This window comes from Brachycentrus maculatus, unplaced genomic scaffold (genome assembly GCF_059751285.1).
Source record: "Brachycentrus maculatus isolate JH-2025_06_01 unplaced genomic scaffold, ASM5975128v1 h1tg000420l, whole genome shotgun sequence".
NCBI lineage: Eukaryota > Metazoa > Arthropoda > Insecta > Trichoptera > Brachycentridae > Brachycentrus > Brachycentrus maculatus.
In genome coordinates this window covers 502964-529615 of record NW_028281168.1, presented here as the reverse complement: position 1 = coordinate 529615, position 26652 = coordinate 502964, and the positions used below count along the sequence as shown (strand labels likewise).

The following is a 26652-nucleotide window of genomic DNA, read 5'->3' as shown; positions in this document are numbered from 1 at the left end:
AAAAAAATGTTTTTATTTTCCAGTGGCCGGTATCGTTTTATAGAAACAAAAATGGGCAAATAATAATGTTTTTATTCTCCAGTATATAGCTCGTTTATAGGAAAATTGTGATTATATTCTCCAGTAGCTAGGCTCGTTTTATAGGAAAATTATGATTTTATTCTCCAGTGGCCGGGCTCGTTTTATAGGAAAAAATGGTCAAAAAGTAATGTTCTTATTTTACCGACACGACTTCGCGAAACACTCCCGACTGCGCCTAGATCCAGACTGGCTGCTCGGATCTCCCGGCTGTAGCCAGCTCGGCGGGGAGGCTGGGGCGGAAGGACGCCTGGAGGTCGCCAGGCCACGCCCAAGGGGCGAATCTGTGTCACCACCCCCGATCCCACCCTGGAGTGCTGATACCGAATTAGTATTCCGAAAGGAAAGGGATGATTCTTTTAATTAGGGGTGATTCGGCAATTTCGAATTGTTTATTCGGTACAATATTACATTATCTTAGATCAATCTAGGTAATTTTGAATTCCTGGGCAAGAATGAATGAAATCGAAGAATTTCGTTTGGCAATTTTGATCTCCGAACGGGTTTTACAAAATTGTAAAAGAAAAACACTTGTTTTTTACCACTTGAGTTTATTTTATTATGACGACTAGTTTATTCTTCAGGTCTAAATAAAAACTAAAATGAAAATAAGGTATTTTTCGTTGATTCCAAAAATGGTTGTCAAACATCATTTGTGAGAATCTTGGCATTGGAAAAATAGTCATCTTTATTGGATTCCGTGCATCGGAAAATCATAATTTTTATTAGATTCTTTGCATCGAAAAAATTGTGATTTTATTGGATTTTTTGCAGCTGAAAAAAGTCATCTTTATTGGATTCTTTGCATCGGAAAAATAGTCATCTTTATTATATTGTTTGCATCGGAAAAATAGTAGTTTTTTTGGAATCTTTTTATCGGAAAAATAGTCATCTTTATTGGATTCTTTGCATCGAAAAAAACATCTTTTTTGGATTCTTTGCATCGGAAAATAATCATATTTATTAGATTCTTTGCATGGAAAAAACAGTCATCTTTATTGGTTTCTTTGCATTGGAAAATAGTAATCTTTATTAGATTCTTAGATTCTTTGCGTCGAAAATATAGTCATCTTTATTGGATTCTTTGCATCGAAAAATAGTCATCTTTATTAGATTATTTGAATAGGAAAATAGTCATCTTTATTGGATTCTTTGTATTGGAAAAATAGTCATCTTTATTTACATCGGAGAATAGTCATCTTTATTAGATTATTTGTATCGGAAATATAGTCATCTTTATTGGATTCTTTGCATCGGAAAAATAGTCATCTTTATTAGACTCCTTGAATCGGAAAAATAGTCATTAAATATCAGTTGTTAGATTCTTCGCAACGGATAAATAGTTATGAAACATTATTAGTTAGATTTTTCAAACGTCATTGGTTTGATTCTTTGCATTGCAAAAATAGAGATTCGTCTTCGAGACTGTAAGTGTTTTGTGTGATGCTTGTCGCTACAAGGGTAAACTAACTAACTATCCATCACGCCGCTTAGTCACAATAAACACCAATCAAAGAATACAAACGACATTTTTCGCCTTTTTCACATTCGCTCCGCCGGTGATTCCGACTCCTGACTTACGCACAATTTGAAATACTCGATCATAGTACTTAACGATCATAACTTGTCTGCAGATAGGATAGTAAGGATAGGGAAGGCAAATGTGAAAAGTCCATCACAAACACCCAGTCCAATTGAAAATAAATCTTTCTTGAATTCATTTTGCAATCGGCGGGAATCGAACCCGCGACGCCAGTTTCGCAGTTGAGCGTCTACCCAACTAACTACGCCACAGCGCCTGTCCTGTAGGTAAATAATACCAATATTTCTTAAAATCTTATGTGACACGTGTTTCGATGCATTCCGCATCATTTTGATCGAAAATATTAAAACACGTGTCACAATAGGTTTTAATAAATAGCGATATTTGCCATACGAAATTGTAGTTAAAAATAATTTAAAAGAAGTTATTTCAGGTGGTATGGACATATATATCGAATGCATAAATAACATTGAATGTATATAGTTCATACTATGTAGATTCCGTGGTATCTGTTTACTGTTCTTTCCTCACTCATTTGTTCCACGTGTCCAAACCATCTTTCTTATAGTGGCGGATAATGCCTTAGACTTTCATTCTTTCCCTATATCATCATTTGAACATGTGTCATATATCGTTTTGGTGCATATTTTTCCTACTGATGTCATTCTAACTGTTTCAGTCTACTTTCATCCTTCTTTTGCCAACTCCATGCTTTACCTCATATTTATCTGTTCCCCATTATACACTACTTGTTTCACATATATTGTAAGGTTTTTACGATTTTTTGTTAGTTGCAAGATATTAGAGGATGTAGGTAAGCACGTCAATGAACACACTTAGTAAAAATAATAATAAAAAATGATTAAGTATTATTGTCAAAATAAGCTTTTGTATTTTAAATGTCATCTCAATAACGATATTTTTAAAACTTTATAAAAACGTTGACATTTTCATCTTCAGGGATATAAGTGTGTATAAGATGATGATGACAAGATGCTCGTCAAAACTAGCTGAAAAGTTACAAAAATGAAAGTTGATACAAATAATAATTGGGTTTTATTTTATAAAGTTTATAAAATGTTCAATAAAGTATCAGAAAAAAAATTATAAAGGATATTTTATTAATGTAGAAAAAAATGAGGACATTTTAGAATCTAGAACCGTGTTAAAAAAAAATATAAAATGTAATTTTTGAATAATATTTTTGCAGGTGTATAGTTACACTTATCTAGGGTTTTTGGTCAGATGAACGTTAACAGAAATCTTAAGATTAAATTACGGATTTTGCGCGGTTGAAATTTTAGTCACGGGTTAACCTGTAACAAATTGTTTTTTGATTAAGGTCATAGAGAGTGGGGGAAACCATACAGTTTGTATTTTCAAATAATAGTAGAGTGACCATTATTTCGGAGTTATTTAACCGTGGAAATAATAATACATATCGCTCATTCCTTTCAAGAACGTCATAAATCAAAAAACTTGATTTTTCAGGAGAACGTTTTTAATGTTTATAAATATAATACAGTGTATTAAAAATAAATATCAAGCCATTTACTGAACTTTTTACTGTGCAACAGTCTTTTTAAGTAAAACCTGAAGGTATTTTCTCCATTTGAAAAATATTTAGTTTATTTAAAAAAATACTTAAATAACACCTTTTCTTCAAAATGCAAAAACAACACTTTCTGCCCTGTAGCGGGTAAATATTAAGTTAAAAATATACCTCTTTTGCTGGGATATAGTACGTTTTCTGGGCATGCTGAAAACACGCACAACAGAAAAGTCACGATTTTTTATTTTTGACGTTCTTGAAAGGAGTGAGCGATATGTGTATATTTTGAAAGGTGTGTTGAGATGGTTTGGACGTATGGAACGAATGAGTGATGAAACGATTTAACAAATTCATGAGGCTAATTGTAGTTGGAATAAGGAGCGGAGGAAGACCAAGGAAAACTTGGCACGTCTTTTTTGTGATTTATTTTATTGTATATAATAATAAATACATGTACGAATTATGATATAAGAAAATAATGCAAGGCTGAGATAAGCCCTATCCGTCAAATTACGAAAGGTGTGTTGAGATGGTTTGGGCATGTGGAACGAATGAGTGAAGAATGGATAGTAAAACATATTTATGAGGCAAATAGAGGAAGACCGAAGAAAAATTGACATGATCAAATATATCAAAGAATTAAAAGTGGCCAGGTCAGGAGCCGGAATAATCGGCGGGTATATATAGGGAGATGCATGAATGCGAATGAGGCAAAGATTGTTTATAAAGACAGATTGGTGTGGTCTTCTGTTCTCTCTGCCTACCCCTGCGGAGAAGTGGCGTGATGGTTAGTTAGGTACAACATCTAGATAAACCTAGTTTGATGAATGGATGTAAGGTACTGATGGCATGAAGCTACCAGGAGTACAGAACGGCGTAGGAGGTATTTTGTACCGATGCTAGTTAGTTAGTTAATTATTATTTTGACTAAAGTACTACGAAGGGATACTTACAACCTTTCAATACAATTCAATAACACACATACGTTTTGATATTCCACTCATCACTCCCATATAAACTTCATGAAGCTACCAGGAGTATAGAAGGATGCAGAAGGAATTTAAAACCCATGTAGGTAAGCGGTGTGATGGTTAGTTAGTCATTTAGTTAACTATAGAATTTTAGAGATTTTCAACAAACGGGTATTTTAATTTAAATTTATATTGATATCATTTTAATTTATGGTCGCACAATTCGGTGGGGCTAACCATATTAAACATGTTTGTGGAATGGGTGGAAAGAAGGGTAGTGCGCGCGCACCCTGAACACAGCCTCCCGAGAGAGATGCACTGCTTTAGAGCGAGAAAGCAGACGGGGAATTGATTTCTGGTCTTATGTAAGCTGCCCACGCAAGCCTGAAATGTCGGAGGGCAGCGCAACAGTAAATTCATGAAATTTCCTGAAATAATTATCCAGCCCCAACACTTTCAGTGTGTCCAAAATTTTTGTTAGAAAAAGATATGTCAAAAAATAATATGGAAATACTCCTTTAATTGGAGATAATCGATATTTAAAAACAAGTATTTGGAAGCACTCAAAATGTTGTAAATAAATTATCTGGTCAAATTAAAAGCTTAAAATGATAAAAATGAAAATGGTATTTTCTGGCGTTTCTCATGTGTGTTACTATAATCCAGGATTTGGACCTCATATACTAATAAAATATTTATTATTAGATTAAAACCAATATTTTTAGCTTTTCCACTTTCTTATTTGACCAGCGACCGAGTTTCGTCGTTACCGACATCATCAGACTGGTTCGTCGTTACCGACATCATCAGACCAGTCTGAACGACGTCGGTAACGACGAAACCCGGTCGCTGGTCAAATAAAAAAGTGGAAAAGCTAAATATATTGGTTTTAATCTAATAATAAATTAAAAATGCAATTCCATCACGAAGTGTCAGTGGATAATATAAATCTATTACTAATAAAAGAGTTTCTGCTTAATAAAAAAGATTATTTTTATCTCGCCAATAGATATCTCTAGTGAAGTTCTAGTGATTCAAGAATAATGTTTAAAAATTGGTTAATATATATAGAACTTCCAAGAATTTGAGTAGTGTGGCTGTCAATAATGGGTAGAATTGGTGAATGTTACACGTGTGTAAAGTGATCACTTAAACCAACCTATGACGGTCGTCAGCCCCGCAAATGCCCAGACTTCCATTTTTTTCTTCGTCTTTGATGTGATGTCAAAAAAGAAAAAGAAATCTCACCAATACATGTCTTACCAATTGATGTCTCTAGTGAAGTTCTAGTGATTCATGAACAAGGTTTCTAAATTGGTTCATATATATAGAACTTCCAAGAATTTGAGTAGTGTGGTTGTCAATAATGGGTAGAATTGGTGAATGTTACACGTGTGTAAAGTGATCACTTAAACCAGCCTATGACGGTCGTAAGCCCCGTAAATGCCCAGACTTCCATATTCTTCTTCATCTTTGATGAGATGTCAAAAAATAATATGAAAATAACTCCTGTAATTGGAGATAATCCAGATTTTGTGAACAAGTATTTGGACACACTCAAAATGTTGTAGAAAAAGAGAATACGCAATACGTAAAACGTAGAGAAATATTTTTCGTCACCACTCATGTAAGAGAAAATTATTAGAGCACTAACATACTAATATGTTTCGATACTCTCCCAACATATGAGATTGCAAATACAATACTTCAAATAATATTTAAAACGACTCACAGCATTACTAAACTGATTTAAAACAGATAAATTCATCATTTTAATACACGAGGATATAATAAAAAACATGTAGAGCCGATAAACACAACTAAGTTTGGAGTAAGGCCCTTGCAATATATTGCCTATACCCAAATTAACCAGCTGCCTGACATATCACTCACTCACTCTCATCTGCTCACTCCTTTCAAGAACGTCATAAATCTATTTTTATTAGTGATTTTGCACTGTAATATTTATTTAATATTACACTGGACTGGTTCCTGAAGCGCAAAAGTGATCACCTTGCCTTCATGTAAGTAATGATCAAGATAATACTGCGTCAATTCGATGCAGTGCCCTATGCACCATTGGGTGCGGATAAGGGTTGTAAGTAAGTAAGTAAGAAAATAAAGCGTATAGCTTATAGCTAGTTTTATTATTTTTATTTTTAAATAGATTATAAATGTGTAACACAAAGTACCAACCAAAAATTTAAAAATACATATTATACCTTCATAACCCTTGTATGATGGTCAACCGAAACAAAATGGTGGTTTGTTGAATTAGAAAAGGATTTTATTTACCAATTATTCCTTTTGATAAGGGTCGTAAGAGCTTTTACTTGTAAGGGGTAAACTAGAACACCTGAAACCTTTCCCATCGTTTCAAACAGTAAATTCCTAAAATTTTCATTAATACAAAACTTTTATTAAAAAAAAAGTATTTTTGTTTGAAAAATATCAAGTTAAGTTTATATAATAGATGTTTTGCATAAACACACAATATATTTACAAATATAAGTTGAAATATGTGTGTATATATATATGTATATATATATATATATATATATATATATGTAATAAAATAACTAGGTACCTACCTATACATTTTATTAAGTACTTACAAAAAGTACCTACATAAAACAGTTCTACAACCAGATGCCGCATGCGTCGCTCAGAATAAAACAAAAGACTTCCGATAATATTATTAACTGTCAGAATCAAATAGATAGATAGATAGATAGATATATTATAAAGATAAATTAAGAATAAACTTTAATTACAAAGCAACACATTGTTTATTTTATTATTATACACCCACTTTACATATTATTTACACTTAATTTTCAAAAGGAAAATATTACCACGTTATATATATATATATATATATATATATATATATATATATATATATATATATATATATATATATATATATATATATATATATATATATATATATATATATATATATATATATACACATACACACATGTTAACAAGTGGAAGTTATTGTGGTTCAGTTCAGTTAAGTACAAAAAGAAGAAAAATTGTACTAATTTATTGAAGTATTATTTTCTAATATATTTCATTTCATGATGCTTTTAAAGCTACGAAAATATTTTTAAAAAATCCATAAAACAGCAATACAATCGAAAACATTGAAAATAATAAATGACAGCAGCTTCCAAGAAGCTCGCTGTCCACCATAATCAATGTTGAGAATTCAGTTGTTCAACAGATGGCACTGCCATTGCGTTAAGAAAGCATTTTTTTTACCTAACATCTGTTTTTATTTATTTTGACTTTAGGATATCAAACATACATCCATTTACATATTGATTCTTAAATGGTTGATTGAGCTTTTGATGAATAATGTGGTATGGCGTTCTATTCTCTTTAAGTATATCTTTCATGAAACTTGAATCTTTTTATGAAATCTTTTTCATGAGATTTGAATAATCGGGTAATTAAATAATATTTCGAGTCTAAAGATAGCCGGATAATGAAAGCCATTAAATGCAGACACGATCTGCGAGTACCTCTGCGTCTGCTCCAGCCATTATTCCCAATGACGTCAGCAGAAAATCGATGCTCAGTTGTTCGGGGACAAAGGACACCAAGGGGTAGAGTGGGAGGGAAGATCCCAGGACTGTGGAGGGGATGAACACACCCCCGTGGAAAATAGGACACGCCCTGTGGAAATGTGAGGGGGTGAAATGTGTGGAATGTCGTTTTGGAATAATGAACTAACGGTACAAAAAAATACATAAAAATAAAATTAAAATTAAGTGACATCATCCTGGTTCCCCGAAAGGGTAGGCAGAAGGAAAAGAACGCCACACCAATATGTCTTTGAAAAAAATCTAAGCCTCTTCGACATTTATGTATCTCTTCATATTTAATAATAATAATAATAATAAAACCCTTATCCGCACCCCAATGGTGCATAGGGCACTGCGTCATATAAACGCAGTGTTATCTTGATCGTTTACACATGAAGGAAAGGTGATCAGCACTCCGCTTCAGGTACCAGTCCAGGGTAATATTGAATAAATATGACAGCGAAAAAATCACTTATATTTATTTTACCCCCCCTGGGAATCGAACCCGGGACCTCCAGAACGGTAGCCGAGCGTGCTGACCGTTACACTACGGAGGCGGACAAATTCATATTTACCCACCGATTATTTCTGACTTATGACTTCTGACCTGACCGTTCTCATGTATTTTTTTGTAATACTTCATCGTACCAAGTTTTCCTCGATTTTCCTCTGCTACTACTTTCAACCTCAATCGCATGATAAATTCGTTTAACTATTCATTCCTCACTCATATGTTCGATATTTTCAAACCATCTCAACACGCCTTTCTTAATTTTATCGATAATGCTTATATCGCCTTGCATTCTTTCCTTATATCACCATTGGAACATCTACCATACATGGTTTTGGCACACTGAGAGATAGCATTCGACTGCATTCAGTCTACTTTCATCCTTCTTTTGCCAACTCTGTACTCCGAGGAAGACCGAGGAAAACTCGGTACAATCAGGTATGTCAAATACTTGAAAGCGGCCGAGTGAGGAGTCGTAATAATCGTCGGGTATATGTGAGGAGATGCATGAATGTAGAAAAGGCGAAGAATGTTTGCAAAGACAGAGTGGTGTGGTGTTCGATTCTCTCTGCCTACCCCTGCGTGATGGTTAGTTTGTTAGTAAGTGCACCATACACTCTGTTTCCAGAACTTAACTGGTCGCGTTTCTAGCTAATAGTAATTGTAGAACCGTGATATTTTGAACCGAAGCGTACATCGTTTTGTCGCACAATCCGACTTCTGACATGACCACACCCAAGTATTTGACATACCGCTCACTCCTTTCAACAACGACATATATAAAAAACCGACAATTTTTAGTTAGAATGCCCAGAAAATGTACTATTTCCCAGCAAAAGCGGCATATTTTTAACTTAATATTTACCCGCTACAGGGCAAAAAGTGTTGTTTTTGCATTTTGAAGAAAAGGTATTTTTTAATTATTTTTTATATATACTAATTATTGTTCAAATGGAGAAAAAACATTCAGGTTTTACCTAAAAAGATCTGTTACACAATAAAAAGTTCAATAAGTGGCTTGATATTTATTTTTAATACATTTTATTATATTTTAAACATTAAAAGAGGATAACGCTAGCCAAGCAAACTTTTATGAAAAAGTACAGCCTCCTATCAAACAAACATTTAAAAATTGAAGTAAGAAAAGGATTCATAAAGGCTTTTGTTTGGAGTGTTTTGTTGTATGGGTGTGAAACCTGGACCATCCAAAAGTACGAAAAAGACCGGCTTGAAGCATTTGAGATGTGGGTTTGGAGGAAGATGACCAAGACATCATGGGTCGTAAGGAAGTCCAACGAAAAGGTGTTGCAGGACGTAAAAGAAAGAAGAGAGCTTTTAAATCATATTTTGAAGAGGAAGGCCAAGCTAATAGGGCACTCAATTAGACATAGCACCTTTCTTAGCAACATCTTCGAAGGAAGAATCTTGGGAAAACGAACAAGAGGCCGCCCAAGAACTTCATACTTCCAGGATTTGAAGCGGCTCATGGACGTCTCCTCCTATTCGCAGCTCAAGAGGATGGCGACTGACAGAGACAAGTGGCTGACACTACAAGGCGCTGCCTTTAGAAGATGATGATGATGAAACATTAAAAACCATCTCCTGAAAAATCAGTTTTTTAATATATGACGTTGTTAAAAGGAGTGAGCGATATTTGATCATTTCAAGTTTTCCTCCGTCTTTATTTGCTCCAATTTCCAACTACATTCGCCTCATAAATTTGTTTTACTGTTCCTTCCTCACTCATTCGTTATACATGCCCAAACCATCTCTAAACACCTTCCTTGGTTTGATGGATAATTCTTATCTCAGCCTTGCATTCTTTACTTATATCACCGAGACTTGTAAGCATTAGGATGTTATTTTTCCATATATTTTTTTGAAAGACGCCATACTGTGAATTCAATTCAATATTTTAGTTCTGTGAGTCTTAGTCATATCCTGCATAACCCGACACAATTTGCCAGATATGCTGAATACATTGTTTGATGCGAAATCGATAATGGATATTTGTCTTTCGCGTTTGAAAGTTTACTGAAAAAGATTGATTGTTCGTAAGGTATAATGGATGAGAAAACGTCATAAAAAATGGAAAATAAAAATGTATCATCTCAGTCATGCATTCTTTTTTAGTCTCTCTGTAGATGTCTTTCGAGAAAGATCCATGGTGATGGCCTGGTTCACAATATGATCAGGTTCTCTGCGTCCTATGTGCCCATACCACCTCCAATTGCCTTTCCCCTACCTTACTATTGATGCCTGTTACAGCCAGGCTCCCACGAATGTGTGAACTCTTCATTTTGCATCTAAGGGACACTCCAGCTGACCATTAAAGTATTCGCATTTCATAGTTATGTTTCAAGTTTTAATTAAATTAAACACTTGAATAATCCACTGAATTGAGTTTTATTTTATTTACGACTAGTTTCGAAAACGACAATTGTTTTCATCATCTAGTACAAATTAAAACTAACGAATAAAAATCTATTTAGGTGTATATATAGGTTAATAAATATAGGTAGGGGGGTTAAAGAACAACATTTTTGTAAAAGGAATTTGTTTTATCAATGTTTCCTATCAAAGTTAATGCTGAATCAATAAATAATATGTTTCAAGTTGTCTAGAGTAGGTGTTGTACACCGTCCAGCATTCGGAGCCATAAAGAAGTGCGAATCTGACTTTGGTTTGATAAGCTTTTACCTTAAGCTTAGCTTGCATTTTTGGATTACTGGTCGAAAAATCTTCTTTTGTGGTCTCAATTCTGTGGATTGGTCAATGGCATATCGCTCACTGCTTTCAAGAACGTCATAAATCAAACATCGACAATTTTCAGTTGTGCATGTTTTCGAAATGTCCAGAAAATGTACTATATCCCGGCAAAAGAAGCATATTTTTAACTTAATATTTACCCGCTACAGGGCAGAAAGTGTTGTTTCTGCATTTTGAAGAAAAGACATTGTTTAATTATTTTTTTAAATATAAATAATATTCTTCAAATGGAGGCAAAACGTTCAGGTTTTACATAAAAAGATTCAGTAAAAAGTTCAATAAGTGGCTTGATATTTATTTTTAATACATTGTATTATATTTTTAAACTTTAAAAAAGTTCTCCGTGACGTTGTTGAAAGGAGTGAGCGATATGCTTGCATATCAGCAGAACCTGATCATATTATAACCAGCAATGGTTTATAACATGATCACGTTCTCTGCATCCTATGGGATACACCAAGAAGAAAAATAAGGTTATCAGTATTTAGCACTTAGCCTTTGTTGACGTACATATATGGAGTTTTTTCAAATACCTGATTAGATAAAATATTCAGCAATGTATGAAATAAAGCAGTTATAGCACTCGACTTCATTAAGCAGATAAGATAGAGTGAAAGCTGTCTGTTTATACTGATCAAAAAACATGATGATGAATTATTTTGATCAATAACTTTACTGACGTTTAATGAAATGTGTCAGGAAGTGTATAGGGTGAACCATAATTAGGTGAAAGATGAACAGTTAGAATTTTGTATATTACGAAGAAATTCAATGGCATTCTTCATTTTTTTATTGTAACTGGACAGTTGGTAGAATTCCAATTGAATTGTTGGGTAATATGTCCAAAATTAAACATGGTCGTTGTCAGACGGGAGGAATATCTAATTTAACATACTCAACCTATAAAGGATTGTATTAGACTCCTTTTGAGTTTATAACAGCCGATATAATGAATATTTTCGTTCATTGTTTTCTTTTGGAAAATTTGCCTTCGTAAAAACGCTGTTTTCGTAAGTTGGTAATGAATGACGTCACAGAAACGATGGACTTATTTTAATATGGGGACTCATTTTGTTGATGTCTATGGTCCACCCCCCAACCATATTTGTATAACACAAATGGTAGTGTAGTGGTAAACAAACAATAAACACTACTACAGCTCTATAAACCATGGATATTAAACCATATGACGTCATTAAACGTTCGATGACGTATGCGAACGCACGTTTTAACCGTAATATCTCCCATAGTTCTCTACAGATTTCAATAAGAATGCTACCGATAGTCTTGTGATTTTTCATATTAATTTATTATCCAATAAACCAACATCGCGACTAAAATATATTTTAAAAGGTACATATAAAAACCCTTATCCGCACCCAAATGGTGCATAGGGCACTGTCATATAAACGCAGTGTTATCTTGATCGTTTATACATGAAGGAAAGGTGATCAGCCTTCCGCCTCAGGTACCAGTCCATGGTAATTTTGAATAAATATTACAGTGAAAAAATCACTAATATTTATTTTACCCCCCTTGGGAATCGAACCCGGAACCTCCAGAACGGTAGCCGAGCGTGCTGACCATTACGCTACGGAGGCGGACAGAAGGTACATACCATACATATTACATAGATACCACACATTAACTTTTCCGTTCATTAAGTGTGAATAACATTTAAGCTCAAATGTTTACACAGCTGTACGCAATTCAGAAAAGTCTGTATTACACTGTTAAAAACAAAACGAAAGTTGTTAAAAAAAATTGCTCATAGAGGAAAGGTAGACAAAGCTTTTAATAACAATTTTTTGTCGCCTAAATGCAATCATACCCTAACTATACATTTTACAATAATTTTTCAAAGGAGTCTTTTAAGGTTTCCAATGTAAGTTCTCTTAATCATTGACATCTTAACATAGACGAAGAAGACTGTAGAAGTCTGGGTTTTTACGGGACCTTGCGACCTGAGAGATTGTAAACTGATTAAAAATATATTTCTAAAACTAACAAACAAACTAACCATCACGCCGCTTCTCCACAGGGGTAGGCAGAGAAAAAAGAATGCCACATCAATCTGTCTTTACAAAACAATCTTCGCCGCTTCCACATTCACGCACCTCCTCACACAAATGCACCGGTAATTCTGACTTCTGATCTGACCACTAACTATTGGAAATACTTGATCATGCTTTCACCTGCTTCTATTGCCAACAATTTGTTTTTTTCTATTCTTAATTCACTTATTTGGTTCTCATGTCTTAACCATCTCAACACACCTTTCTTAACCCTTAATAACTATACATTTCGCTCACTCCTTTCAAGAACGTCATAAATCAAAAATCGACAATTTTTAGTTGAATGCCCAGAAAATGTACTATATCCCAGCAAAAGCGGCATATTTTTAACTTAATATTTACCCGCTACAGGGCAGAAAGTGTTGTTTTTGCATTTTGAAGAAAATGTATTGTTTAATTTTTTTTTTAATATACTAAATATTTTTCAAATGGAGAAAAAACCTTCAGGTTTTACCTTAAAAGATCTGTTGCACAGTAAAAAGTTCAATAAGTGGCTTGATATTTATTTTTAATACATTGTATTATATTTTGAAACTTTAAAAACGTTCTCCTGAAATATCAAGTTTTTTTATTTATGACGTTCTTATAACGTGAAACTTATCTAAAGTATTTAAAAATGTAACAAATTCAATTACTTACTTTTTTTATCTTTCATGCGTGTAAAACGTGCTTCTGGTCACAAAGTCTATATATAAAACTACGAAATATTATAAGTCGCATTGCATATATAATTTCCGACGATAAATCTGTAAATTAATTGCAATTTTTAAAAGTTTTCTTTTTGAAAGAGCCTAATAATAATAGTACAAATATTTATTTGAAAATAAGTACTTTGGCAACTCTCCCTAAATACAAAATAAGTAAGTAAAATACTGTATTTGTATGTCTTACTGATCTTTTTTGTGTTCTTATTAAAATTGAATTTTAAGTATTGACATTTTTTTATTTTTTTTATTTTATATTTTTTAATTACTTTAGCTAGCTTATATTATATGTAATACAAACTATTATTTACACTTAATTACTACATTTAATATAATAAATAACGTATAAATGATGCGGAATGCATCGAAGCACGTGTACAGTAGATTTTGAGAAATAGTGGTATTTACTAAGTAAAACATTAATTAAAAATTCCATTTTCTTCTTCATCTTTGATGAGATATCAAAAAATAAACTGCATAGTTTACATCTCACCAATAGATGTCTCAAGTGAAGTTCTAGTGATTCAAGAACAAGGTTTCTAAATTGGTTCATATATATATATAGAACGTCCAAGAATTTGAGTAGTGTGGTTGTCAATAATGGGTAGAATTGGTGAATGTTACACGTGTGTAAAGTGATCACTTAAACCAGCTTATGACGGTCGTCAGCCCCGTAAATGCCCAGACTTCCATATTTTGCTTCATCTTTGATGAGATGTCAAAAATAATATGAAAATAACTCCTGTAATTGGAGATAATCCAGATTTTGTGAACAATTTGTATTTGGACACACTCAAAATGTTGTAACTGCATAGTTGTTATTTTGTTAAATACATCAGTTTTTCATCTTAATCCGTGTACTGATACAATTTTCTGCACACTTTACCACACTCGACACCCCTCTTATCATAAATCATCCCTTGCCGGAGCGCGGGGCGCGCAAGTGACTCCGAAACGTCTGTCGTTGACAGGCCAGAGCACCATATTGCGATTTGTCTTGTCGTGTAGCTAAGGGGAGGATTGATGTAATATATTCCCTAACTTCTCTTGGCTGGTCCATCCGACTTGACGACATGACGAGCTACCAAAAGTTAATTTTATTTCGTGTGAAGATATCCTTTACCAAAAAAGTAACGTAAAATGGAGTCGTTTTTATCAAACGATATATTTTTGATAATATTTAATCATTTTAACGTTATTTTGTGTGCCTGATTAAAAAAATTAAATAGCAAAACTCAGCGATACGTTTAATTTATTTATCACTCATCAATTTTAGAGTCCCGGGGGCACAGATCAGAATTTTTTATTATTTAAAATCCCTAAAATGCACACCAAAGACCTACCGAAATTCATTTTAAAATCGAGCCTGCGATATGTGAAATGTAATGCTTAATGAAATATACATCAATAATGTTTTTGTAATTACTGTATTTAAATATTTTACATGTAAAAACATGCACACATTGAACATACATTTACATATAAAAAAATCATTTGTGTAAAACGATAATTTTAATCTAGTGCAGTGGTACATCGTGGTGCAGTGTAGACGCTATATACAAAACTGGCGTCGCGGGTTTGACTCCAATTCTAAAATAATTTCAAGAATGATTTTCATTATCCCGGGTGATTTTGATGTATTTTTCACATTTACCTTCCCTATCCTTAATATCATCCCACTACAGACAAGCCTCTAAAATTAGAAGCTTTGCGGGTAATTTTTTTTCTTTTTAAATCTATTTCGGTTTCATTTGCATATATATTTTTTAACCAATTGTGTAAAATTAACAAATAAGTGATAAAAAGACAACACTTATATCTCTGAATCACTTGCCATTTAAAAATGTGACTGCTAGCACTTTTATTTCTCAATTTATCATTGGCAATAAAACGTTTTACGAGCTTTAAAATACGTTCCCGAAATTGTTAGCCCAAAAAAAAGATGTTTCATCGTTCAGTGAGCGCGCATATAAAAAGCGTATTTGTTAGCAATTCGTGTTTTTTCCCGGAAAATCACTAATGCGCCGCCCCCGCCTCGACTTCCCTTTCCAATTCTGACCCAAAAAGCCTTCGGGAAATTCAAAATGGCCGCCGGAAACGGAATGAGAGGGAGGTGACGGAATATTGACTTTATGAGAGCGCCTTGTGTTATGCAATCGGCGGAGCATCAACTGAAATTTCAGGAGTAATTAGTTTAACGTCCAACGTTACTATGTTTTATATATTCTGAAAGCAATTGCTTAACAAATTTTATTGATTCTGTCAACGTCAATGGTGCATAGGGCACTGCATTATATAAACACAGTGTTATCTTGATCGTTAACACACGAAGGAAGGGTAAGCAGCCCTCCAGGATAATTTTGAATAAATATTAGAGTGAAAAAATCACTTTTCTTTATTCCACCCCCCCTGAGAATCGAACCCGGGACCTCCAGAACGGTAGCCGAGCGTGTTGACCATTACAATCAGGCGTACACTCAGACGTACTCAGCGTACACTCAGACCATTACACTCAGGAGGCGGACGGAGGCGGAGGCGGATATAAGAAACAAAAATTGAAAAAAAAAATTATATTGACATCTTTAAGAAATTTTTAGCTATTTGCTTTCTTTATTAATAATTTTTCTAGATTATCTACCTCTATATAACAAAGAGCAGTTTTATTTGCAGGTATTGTATTTTAACAAAATTCATCACAATTAATCTTGATTTTTTAGACAAGATAAGTATCTACATAACGAAAAACTGAAAACAGGTTTTGTAAGATAGTCTATCGCAAATTCGTTCACTCCTTTCAACAACGTCATTTAAAAAAACGTCAATTTTCAGTTGTGCATGTTTTCGGAATGCCCAGAAAACGTTCTGTATCCCAGAAAAAGCGATATGTTTTTAACTTAATATTTACCCGCTGTTGAAAGTGTTGTTTTTGCATTTTGAAAAAAAAGTAGTGTTGAATTATGTTTTCAAATATCCTAAATATATTCAAATGGAGAAAAAAATTCAGGTTTTACATAAAAAGATCTGTTGCACAGTAAAAAGTTCAATAACTGGCTTGATATTTGTTTTTAAAACATTTCATTATATTTTTAATGTTAGCAAATCCAAAATCATGGTTTTTGAAAGAGATGAATGTAGATCTGAGTGTGAAATATTGGTAAATGGGGAGATTTTGGAACAGGTAGATGATTTCATATATTTGGGTAGTATGTTTTCTAGGGATGGAAAGATTGATAAAGACATAGAAAGGAGAGTGAATGCTGGGAACAGAGTGAATGGTGCACTAAAATCAGTTTTAGCAAATAAAAATCTATCAGCGGAAGCTAAACTGGCAGTACACAATGGAGTTCTGGTTCCAACCCTTATGTATGGAAGCAAAGCATGGAGTTGGCAAAAGAAGGATGAAAGCAGATTGAATGCAGTCGAAATGCGATCCCTCAGACGAATGTGTGGCAAAACGATGTTTGATAGATGTTCGAATGATGAAATAAGGAAAGAATGTAAGGCTGAGATAAGCATTATCGATAAAATTAAGAAAGGTGTGTTGAGATGGTTTGGACATGTGGAGCGTATGAGCGAAGAAAGAACGGTTAAACAAATTTATGGAGCGAATGTAATTGGAAAAAGAAGCAGAGGACGACCAAGGAAAACCTGGCACAATCAGGTATGTCAAATACTTGAAAGCGGCCGGGTCAGGAGTCGTAATAATTGTCGGGTATGTATGAGGAGATGCATGAATGTAGAAGAGGCAAAGAATGTTTGCAAAGACAGAGTGGTGTGGCGTTCGATTCTCTCTGCCTACCCCTGCGGGGAAGCGGCGTGATGGTTAGTTAGTTAGTTTTTTAGTAAAAACGATCTCCTGAAAAATCAAGTTTTTTGATATATGACGTTGTTGAAAGGAGTGAGCGATATGAGAACGTGAACTGTCTGAAAGATTTTATCTTCAAAGAAATTTGATTACGTTTTAAATTGAAAAACTTTCAGCATCACAAATTCTCAGAGAAGCATAACTGGAATTTTCTCAAAGATTTATTATATATATATATATATATATATATATATATATATATATATATATATATATATATATATATATATATATATATATATATATATATATATATATATATAAATAAACAGAGGTCAACACGTCCAACAAATAAAGTCAAACGTACATATATAGTAATATACTCATTTCCTCGTCATTATCCATATATCCAAACCACTTCAAAGAGCCTCTCTTTGTCATTTCAATTATCTCCGAATTCAGCCTTACATTCCTTTATAATACATATTTTTATTTTTAATTCTGTTTATATTTGTTGACATTTCAATTAACGTAGATTAATTTGATTTATTTATTTTTTAAAACATATTAGATACATAAGTCACATTTCGCTCACTCCTTTCAAGAACGTCATAAATCAAAATTTTGATTTTTCAGGACAACGTTTTTAAAGTTTATAAATATAATACAATGTGTTAAAAATAAATATCAAGCCACTCATTGAAGCCACTTTTTACTGTGCAACACATCTTTTTAGATAAAACCTGAAGGTTTTTTCTCCATTCGAAAAATATTTAGAATATTTAAAACCATAAAAAGTAATAAAACCATACCTTTTATTCAAAATGCAAAAACAACACTTACTGCCCTGTAGCGGGTAAATATTAAGTTAATAATATGCCGCTTTTGCTGGGATATAGTACATTTTCAGGGCATTCCGAAAACATGCACAACTGAGAATTGACGATTTTTGATTTATGACGTTCTTGAAAGGAGTGAGCGATGTATAATATTCCCGATATGAGTAATTTCTATTTCTCATTTTGGGACATGGGATTAAGGTTAACAAGACTGGAACACAAATAATAAAGTTACAAAAAACATTTTTTTTAAATAACCACAACTAATACATGGCAAAATATAAAAACAATAAACAGGTATAATAAATAGGGATAAGAAGCACATGTGATGGAAATAAATGAAGAATATAGAAGTCTGGGCGTTTGCAGGGTATTTGCAAGGCTATTTTATTAATTTAGTCAGGTATTTTCTCGTCATTGGCTGCTTTAAAGTATCACGTTATACACGTATAAAATTCACCATTCTATACAAACTCATGATTGACAATCTCACATCTCATATAAATCGTAAAACTCACATCAATGTAAAAATAAGTGAGGAAATACAGATTTGTGAACAAGAATTTGGACTCATACAAGATCCAAAATGTTGTGAATTCTACTGTACACAATTTATCATTAATTATCAAAAATTATCATTAATCTTCTTCTTCTAAGATGAGATATTAAAAATTTAAAAACAAGTATAGAAAACCAGAATTTTGACCAACCTAAAATGTTATGATTTTTACCGTACACAAATTTTCTTTGCATTCTGTGTCAAAAATAATTAATAATAATGGTTTTAAAAGGCATTTTCCAATTTAGCATGATTTATATCGCGCTTTGAGCTGAAATTTTTCCCATAAAACTTGAAAGAAACAAATAAATTTCAGAAAATACAATTATCCAGATATGACGTGGAAATTGGTCCTGCTGTTGACGTTGTCATACGCCTGCGCAGTTGTTAACGCAGGCCACGCCTCCCACCCCAAAGAGCGACCAATAGCAAACCCCTCGAACCGCCCTTACGCCTGGGAGAGAGAGATGGAGATAGAAGCTAGGGTTGGGGAATCCAACGAGCAGGACAGGGACGGGGGTGGGTTTGAAGACATCCCTGATACTGTGCTGTCTGTAGAGTATAATAGAGGGATGATACAGAGGGTGTATTTGTCTCAAACCAAGGGGAAGCTGAGGGGTGATTCTGCCTGGGAGCCTTCAGTCAGTGAAAAGACACGAGTGTGCCAAGACCTGTGTCAGTCGGGTGAGTAAAATATATATATTTTTTGTTGATTTTATGTGTATTTTTTTCTATTTTGCTATATTTTATTGTATTTTTTATTGCGTTATTTTATTGGGAGCTAAATATGTATGCTGTTCTATAGAATACAACATTATTATAATTTTAGACCTTTATTAAATTATTATTACTTTCTACTACTACTACTACTACTACTACTACTACCATCACGCTGTTTCCCCGCAGGGGTAGGCAGAGAGGATGGAACGCCACACTCTTCTGTCCTGACATACACTCCTCGCATCCTTCACATCCATACATCTTAATTAAATTACATACATCTTAATTATTATTACTTACTTATTATTATTATCATTTTATACATCTCATCAAAGATGAAGAAGAATATGGAAGTCTGGGAATTTACATCTCACCAATAGATGTCTCTAGTGAAGTTCTAGTGATTCAAGAACAAGGTTTCTTAATTGGTTCATTTATATACATAAAACTTCCAAGAATTTGAGTTGCGTGGTTGTCAATAATGGGTACACTTGGTGAATGTTACACGTGTGTAAAGTGATCACTTAAACCAGCCTATGACGGTCGTCAGCCCCGTAAATGCCCAGACTTCCCTATTCTTCTTCATCTTTGATGATATGTCAAAAAAATAATATAAAAATAACTCCTGTAATTGGAGATAATCCATATTATTCTTCATCTATGTTGAGTTCTCAAAAAATAATATAAAATTATAAGATATACATATAGTGATGCTACAATAAAGTATTATTTTTTAAGTTAAATTTAATGGAAAATCACAAACGAGTGCATTTTAACATCCCAAAAAAGATAAAGAAGATTGAAGTCTCGATTTTTACAGGGCTTATGACCTGTCTATAATATGCTAAATAATAATAATAATAAAGAAAACCCTTATCCGCACCCCAATGGTGCGTAGGGCACTGCGTCATATAAACGCAGTGTTATCTTGATCGTTTACACATGAAGGAAAGGTGATCAGCCCTCCGCTTCAGGTACCACCAGTCCAGGGTAATATTGAATAAATATGGCAGTGAAAAAATCACTTATATTTATTTTACCCCCCTTGGGAATCGAACCCGGGACCTCCAGAACGGTAGCCGAGCGTGCTGACCATTACACTACGCAGGCGGACAATATGATAAATAACTCCCATAATTGGAGATAATCGTAATTATTTGGACACACTCAAAATGTTGTTAACTTTTATTCTTAACAAACATATTAATATTAACAAAAAAAATTAGCTCTAAAATCCCTGTTTGAATAATCCCTTTACATTTTACCTTTATAATTTGCAGCTCTCAGGGGTCAAATAAATATAAGTGATTTTTTCACTCTAATATTAATTCAGTATCACCCTGGACTGGTATCTGAAGCGGAGGGCTGATCACCTTTCCTTCATGTGTTAACGATCAAGATAACACTGCGTTTATATGATGCAGTGCCCTATGCACCACTGAGGTGCGGATGAGGGTTTTAAAAAAAAATACAGCTCTTAGCCTGAATAAAATACCCGCTATCAAACTTAAAATTGAATTTACTTGTAAAAAAACTTGTCCGCCTCCGTAGTGTAATGGTCAGCACGCTCGGCTACCGTTCCGGAGGTCCTGGGTTCGATTCCCAGGGGGGGATCAAATAAATATAAGTGAATTTTTCACCCTTATATTTATTCAATATTACGCTGGACTGGTACCTGAACCGGAGGGCTGATCACCTTTCCTTTATGTGTTAACGATCAAGATAACACTGCGTTTATATGATGCAGTGCCCTATGCACCATTGGAGTGCGGATAAGGGTTTTACTTGTAAAACCACATATATATGACATTTCAAACTACTTACTGTATTTCGATAGTTTATAGAACGTCGAAAACTTTATAATATGCATCATTACCTAAGTCAAAATTGTATATTTTCGAGTTAACGTCTTTTGCCAGTACACACGCGATATGAAAGATGGAATTGGCAAAAAATGATGAAAACGGAAGTATTTTTAATATTTTTAAATGTATTACATAGAAAAGTTACATGTATAATATTCTCGATGAGTAATTTCCATGACTCATTTTGGAACATGGGATTAACGTTAATTAGGCTGAAAAACAGGTGAGAAAGTAACCAATAATAAAACACTGGGCAAAATATAAAATATGAACCAATAAAATATACAGCAAATAAAAAAGCATATAAAAAACACTAGGTAAGAAGCATACTTGCCTCTCTGGTATCATGGTTGGCGTGTTTAGCTGCCGCACTGGAGGTCCCGGGTTCGATTCCCAGGGGAGTTGATATAAATATTAGTGATTTTACACTCTAACGTTTATTCAATCACCCTGAACTGGTATTGATACCTTGCCTTCATGAAATTAACGAACAAGATAACACTGCGTCGCTACAATGCAGAGCCCTATGAACCGTTGCATAAGGCACATAAGGGTTAAAAGAAAAGAAAAAAAGAAGCATGTTTAAATGAAAAAAACATGTAGCACTGAATTATCGGTATTTTGACAAAAAAAAAGAAAAAAATGTAATAGAATGATATGTAATAAAATAATAATAACAAAATAAGCATTAGCGGTAAATTAGGAATGTTTATTTTCTTATTTATTGTACAGTTGGGAGAATTCCGTATATTTTTTTTGGGATCCAAAATTAAACACGGTTATTGGATTGAATTCAACTTTAATTTAAAAATATGCAATGATGTGTATTGTGACGCGTTTTGTCTTATTAAGACATTTTTAACATGAATGAAATGTTTGATAATGACTTAATAACATTACTTTTACGAAACATTGAATTTACTAATCATTGATTATACAAAACATTTTTATACGAAACATTAATTATACTTAACAATGATTTTACTTATCATTGGTTATGCGAAACATTGATTATTTTAAACATTGATTTTACTAAACATTGATTATACGAAACATTAATTTCACTTAACATTGATTTTACTAAACATTGATTTTACTAATCATTGATTATACGAAACATTGATTTTACTAAACATTGATTATACGAAACATTGATTTTACGATACATTGATTTTACTAAACATTGATTTTACGAAACATTGATTTTACAAAACATTGAAACCAGATATCTGTTTCAGGGCTCGGCGGAGACCCTTGCGGGTCCTCCTGCCAGCTGGCCACCCCTGACATCTTCGGGGAGTACAAGGCCGAGTTTGAGAAGTTGGCCATTCCACGCTGGAAGACTACCACCACCACCAGAGCCAGTGTGGAACCTCCCAAGAATACCGAGGAGACGAAGACCACTACCGAGACGCCTCAGGCTGCAGGGGTGCCAAGGTCTGAGGTGTGTCCCACACTCTGCGCCAATGGATTAGGTAAGGATGAAAAATTATGACGTTACTTTAAGCTACAGATGCTTCCATCTACTCGGCTGTTCAAACTCAAAACACAGTAAGCGATTTTTTTTTGTAGTACGTATTTTCTTTTGCATTTTTGGACTTTTAGATTCTACTTAGTGCAAAAACGCAAAAAAACCTACTATAAAAAAAATGTCCCATACTGTGTTTTAAGTTTGGACAGCCGTACTGTTGAATATAAAAATAATATATAATATCCAAAACTTATGTGCGGCCTATCATGATATATATGATCGAAAGCAGAGCGGACACCATGACAAAAATGGAAAAGATGGAATGATTATTCCGAAACCGGTAGTCACGAATAAGTGTTTATAAAAGTGGTATTACACAAGGTGATCGATGAATGAAAATAAGAGTGTTTTGAAGCGAAGAATCTTTGCAAAGACGGAGAAGATGAGAAAAGAAGATGTGGCATTCTATTATCTCTGCCTACTCCTGCGGGGAAGGGGCGTGTTGGTTAGTTAGTAAGTATTTAGTTATATAAATCCAGTCCTTTTTCCAGGTTATCCTCTGTGCTCTTGCAACAGTACCATCATCATCATCAAGCCCGTCTCTTGGTCTTCCGTATGCGACGAGTTCTGCAATGCGGAGTCGAGCTACCACCTGAACGGCTGTCCAGCCTGTCCAACACCTGACAGCTTTGTGTCCTATCCCTTGGCTATGTCCAGCCCTTCGGACTTCTGGTTGGCTTGGTGCAAGGTCCAGTGCAAGAACGGCCAGGGAGGGGCCGCTTGCAACTGTGACCTGGCACCGATGTCCATGAAGATTCACTAACCAACTTTATTATTTACGGTCGCCATGACTATCGTACCAACAGGCCATGAAGACATCTCTCTAAAACGGCGACTTGACACCAATGTCCATAGAAATTCAGTAACCAACTTTATTATTTACGGTCGCCATAACTATCCTACCACCAGGTCATGAAGATATCTCTCTATAATGACGACTTGGCACTAGTATCCATGAAGATTCACTAACCAACTTTATTATTTACGGTCGTCATGACTACCATACCAACAGGTCATGAAGACATCTCTCTATAATGGCGACTTGGCACTATTATTATTATTATTAGTATCCGTGAAGATTCACTAACAAACTTAATCCTTTAGTAACGGTCGTCATTTATCATAGCTTATCCTTCTTACTACTATAATAAAGATATATCTATATAATAGCGCCCTGGCAAAAATATCCATGAAGATTCACTAACCAACTTTATTATTTATCTACGGTCGTCATTTATCTTACTCCTACTCTTTCCTACTACTAGAATGAAAACATTTCTATATAAAAGTGATCGAGAACCAATATCCATAAAGATTAACTAACCAACTCTATTATTTAGCTACGTATGTGTAAGCTTTGCTTTTATTTCTATCAGTTTAGATATTCAATAAAATTTTATAAAATTTAAAGAAATATTTATCGTTCTATTAATCCTTGTTGATTTTGAAAAGGCAAATCTATTGCTGGAAAAAAGATCTTCGTAATTAATTATAATTCACCCTATTACTTCAATTAATATATATAAATACATTTATCATATTTATAAAATTTAAAAATATGTATTTTTAATTATTACCGATTTTTTTAGGTTAATCATTTATTTTTAAAATTAAATTGAATTTTGGATGTTGAGTTTATTTTTATTTATATTACAATTAATTGGTGTATCGTTATGCATTTTAAATTGGTTGAACACTATATTTATAAATATATTTTTTTACGCAGTAACGAAACGGCATTTTAAAATGATTTTTTCATTGATTAAAATTATTTAATAATTTTTTTATTGTTTTATTTTTCCATTATTTCCAATTTGTTTTTATTTTTTATTTTTTACTTATTATTTCTAGGATAAGAATAGCAACCAAGAATATTCGTCGAAACACAATATCACTTAGGGCTTCCAAATGAGTAGATGTTATATTAATGTATTTATAAATAATATTAAATATGTATAGTGTCTATATAAAAATAGTAATAAGCTTAGTTTTAATTATTTTAAGAAAAATAGCATATTGTCGGCGTGTAATCAATAATCTGAACATTATACATTCATAATTTATCGATCAAAAATTGGAATGATAGTTACATATGTATTACCGATCTAAATTGGCATGATGGTTACTAATTACCGATATAAATTGGCCTGATAGTTACAAATTACCGATCTTAATTGGCATGATAATTACAAATTGCCATTCATAATAGGCTTGATAGTGACAATTTACCGATCTAAATTGGCAAGATAGTGACAAATTACCGATATAAATTGACATTATAGTTACAAATTACCGATCTTAATTGGCATGATAATTACAAATTGCCATTCATAATAGGCTTGATAGTGACAATTTACCGATCTAATTTGGCAAGATAGTGACAAATTACCGATATAAATTGGCATTATAGTTACAAATTGCAGATTACATTACATCGTATTGACCATTTACTGTTTTAAGGACAAGTTAGTGACATAATGTTAAATTACAGCATAAATTTTAATTTGGAAAAAAAGTTTAACCTTGCACTATCGTTTTGATTGGCAAGCAAATGACAAAATATTTTAAATTAGGAGGACAAAGTGACAAATTACTGACCCAAACATGACAAATTATTGACCATTTTTTACTGAAAAAAAAAACGTTCACTGACATACATTACAAGATAAAATTAACTTGACAAGAAAATGACTAATTAAATATCTTAAATTGCCAGGATAGTGACAAATTACCGACCAAAACATGACAAGTAAATGACAATATGAAATAAAATTGGCAAGACAGTGACAAATTATCGACCCAAATATGACTAGTTAATGACCATTTTTACTGATATAAAAAATAATCACTTACATGTATATTACAAGATGAACTTAAATTGGCAAGATAGTGACAAATTACCGATCCAAACATGACAAGTAATTGACAGTTTACAGATTTAAGAAGGACAGTTATTGACATACATGTATTATCAATTAATAAAGTGTTAATTATTTTATAAAACGCCGATGATAGCTATAATTTAAAATAACACTAGTATTTAAAAAATCAAAACGTAATTTTAAGATATTTTAATGACATTAAAGAGGTAAAAAGTGTGAGTGAAAACCGACAATGAACGGATAGCCGTAAAATGCATGGTTGATAGGACACACAAATATAGACAAACATTGATAATACCAAACAACAGAGACAAAACGGGTCCGGATCATTCAGGATTCTATGTTTTACCTTTATGTATATATATATATATATATATATATATATATATATATATATATATATATATATATATATATATATATATATATATATATATATATATAATAATAATAATAATAATAAATCCCTTACCGCACCCCAATGGTGCATAGGGCACTGCGTCATATAAACGCAGTGTTATCTTGATCGTTTACACATGAAGGAAAGGTCAGCCCTCCGCTTCAGGTACCAGTCTAGGGTTATATTGAATAAATATTACAGTGAAAAAATCACTTATAATTATTTTACCCCCCTTGGGAATCGAACCCGGGA

The 26652-nt window shown here is 33.2% G+C and overlaps 2 protein-coding genes across 3 annotated transcripts in view; one reads left to right on the top strand and one right to left on the bottom strand.

Moving 5' to 3' along the window:
• LOC148302723 (glutamate decarboxylase-like) overlaps positions 1–269 on the bottom strand; it is a 68231-nt gene extending 67962 nt beyond the window's left edge. The window contains exon 1 of one of the 2 annotated variants that reach the window (XM_088271089.1): positions 224–269. The gene's annotated coding sequence lies outside the window, so the exon portion shown is untranslated. The remainder of the gene's footprint in view (positions 1–223) is intronic. The other variant, XM_088271088.1, reaches the window with a different exon arrangement.
• A 13559-nt stretch (positions 270–13828) lies between these two features.
• Positions 13829–26348, top strand: LOC148302722 (uncharacterized). The gene is made up of 4 exons (XM_088271142.1): positions 13829–13955; positions 19319–19686; positions 22826–23062; positions 23610–26348. The coding sequence occupies exons 2-4, from the start codon at positions 19338–19340 to the stop codon at positions 23879–23881; spliced, it is 858 nt and encodes a 285-aa protein (XP_088127268.1). The 5' UTR covers positions 13829–13955; positions 19319–19337; the 3' UTR covers positions 23882–26348.
• Positions 26349–26652: the final 304 nt, after the last annotated feature.

Coding starts and splice junctions, on each gene's coding strand:
- LOC148302722 (XM_088271142.1), top strand. CDS start 19,338: ATGACGTGGAAATTGGTCCTGCTGTTGACGTTGTCATACGCCTGCGCA. Junction 19,687..22,825: donor CCAAGACCTGTGTCAGTCGG/GTGAGTAAAATA, acceptor TATCTGTTTCAG/GGCTCGGCGGAGACCCTTGC. Junction 23,063..23,609: donor ACTCTGCGCCAATGGATTAG/GTAAGGATGAAA, acceptor TCCTTTTTCCAG/GTTATCCTCTGTGCTCTTGC.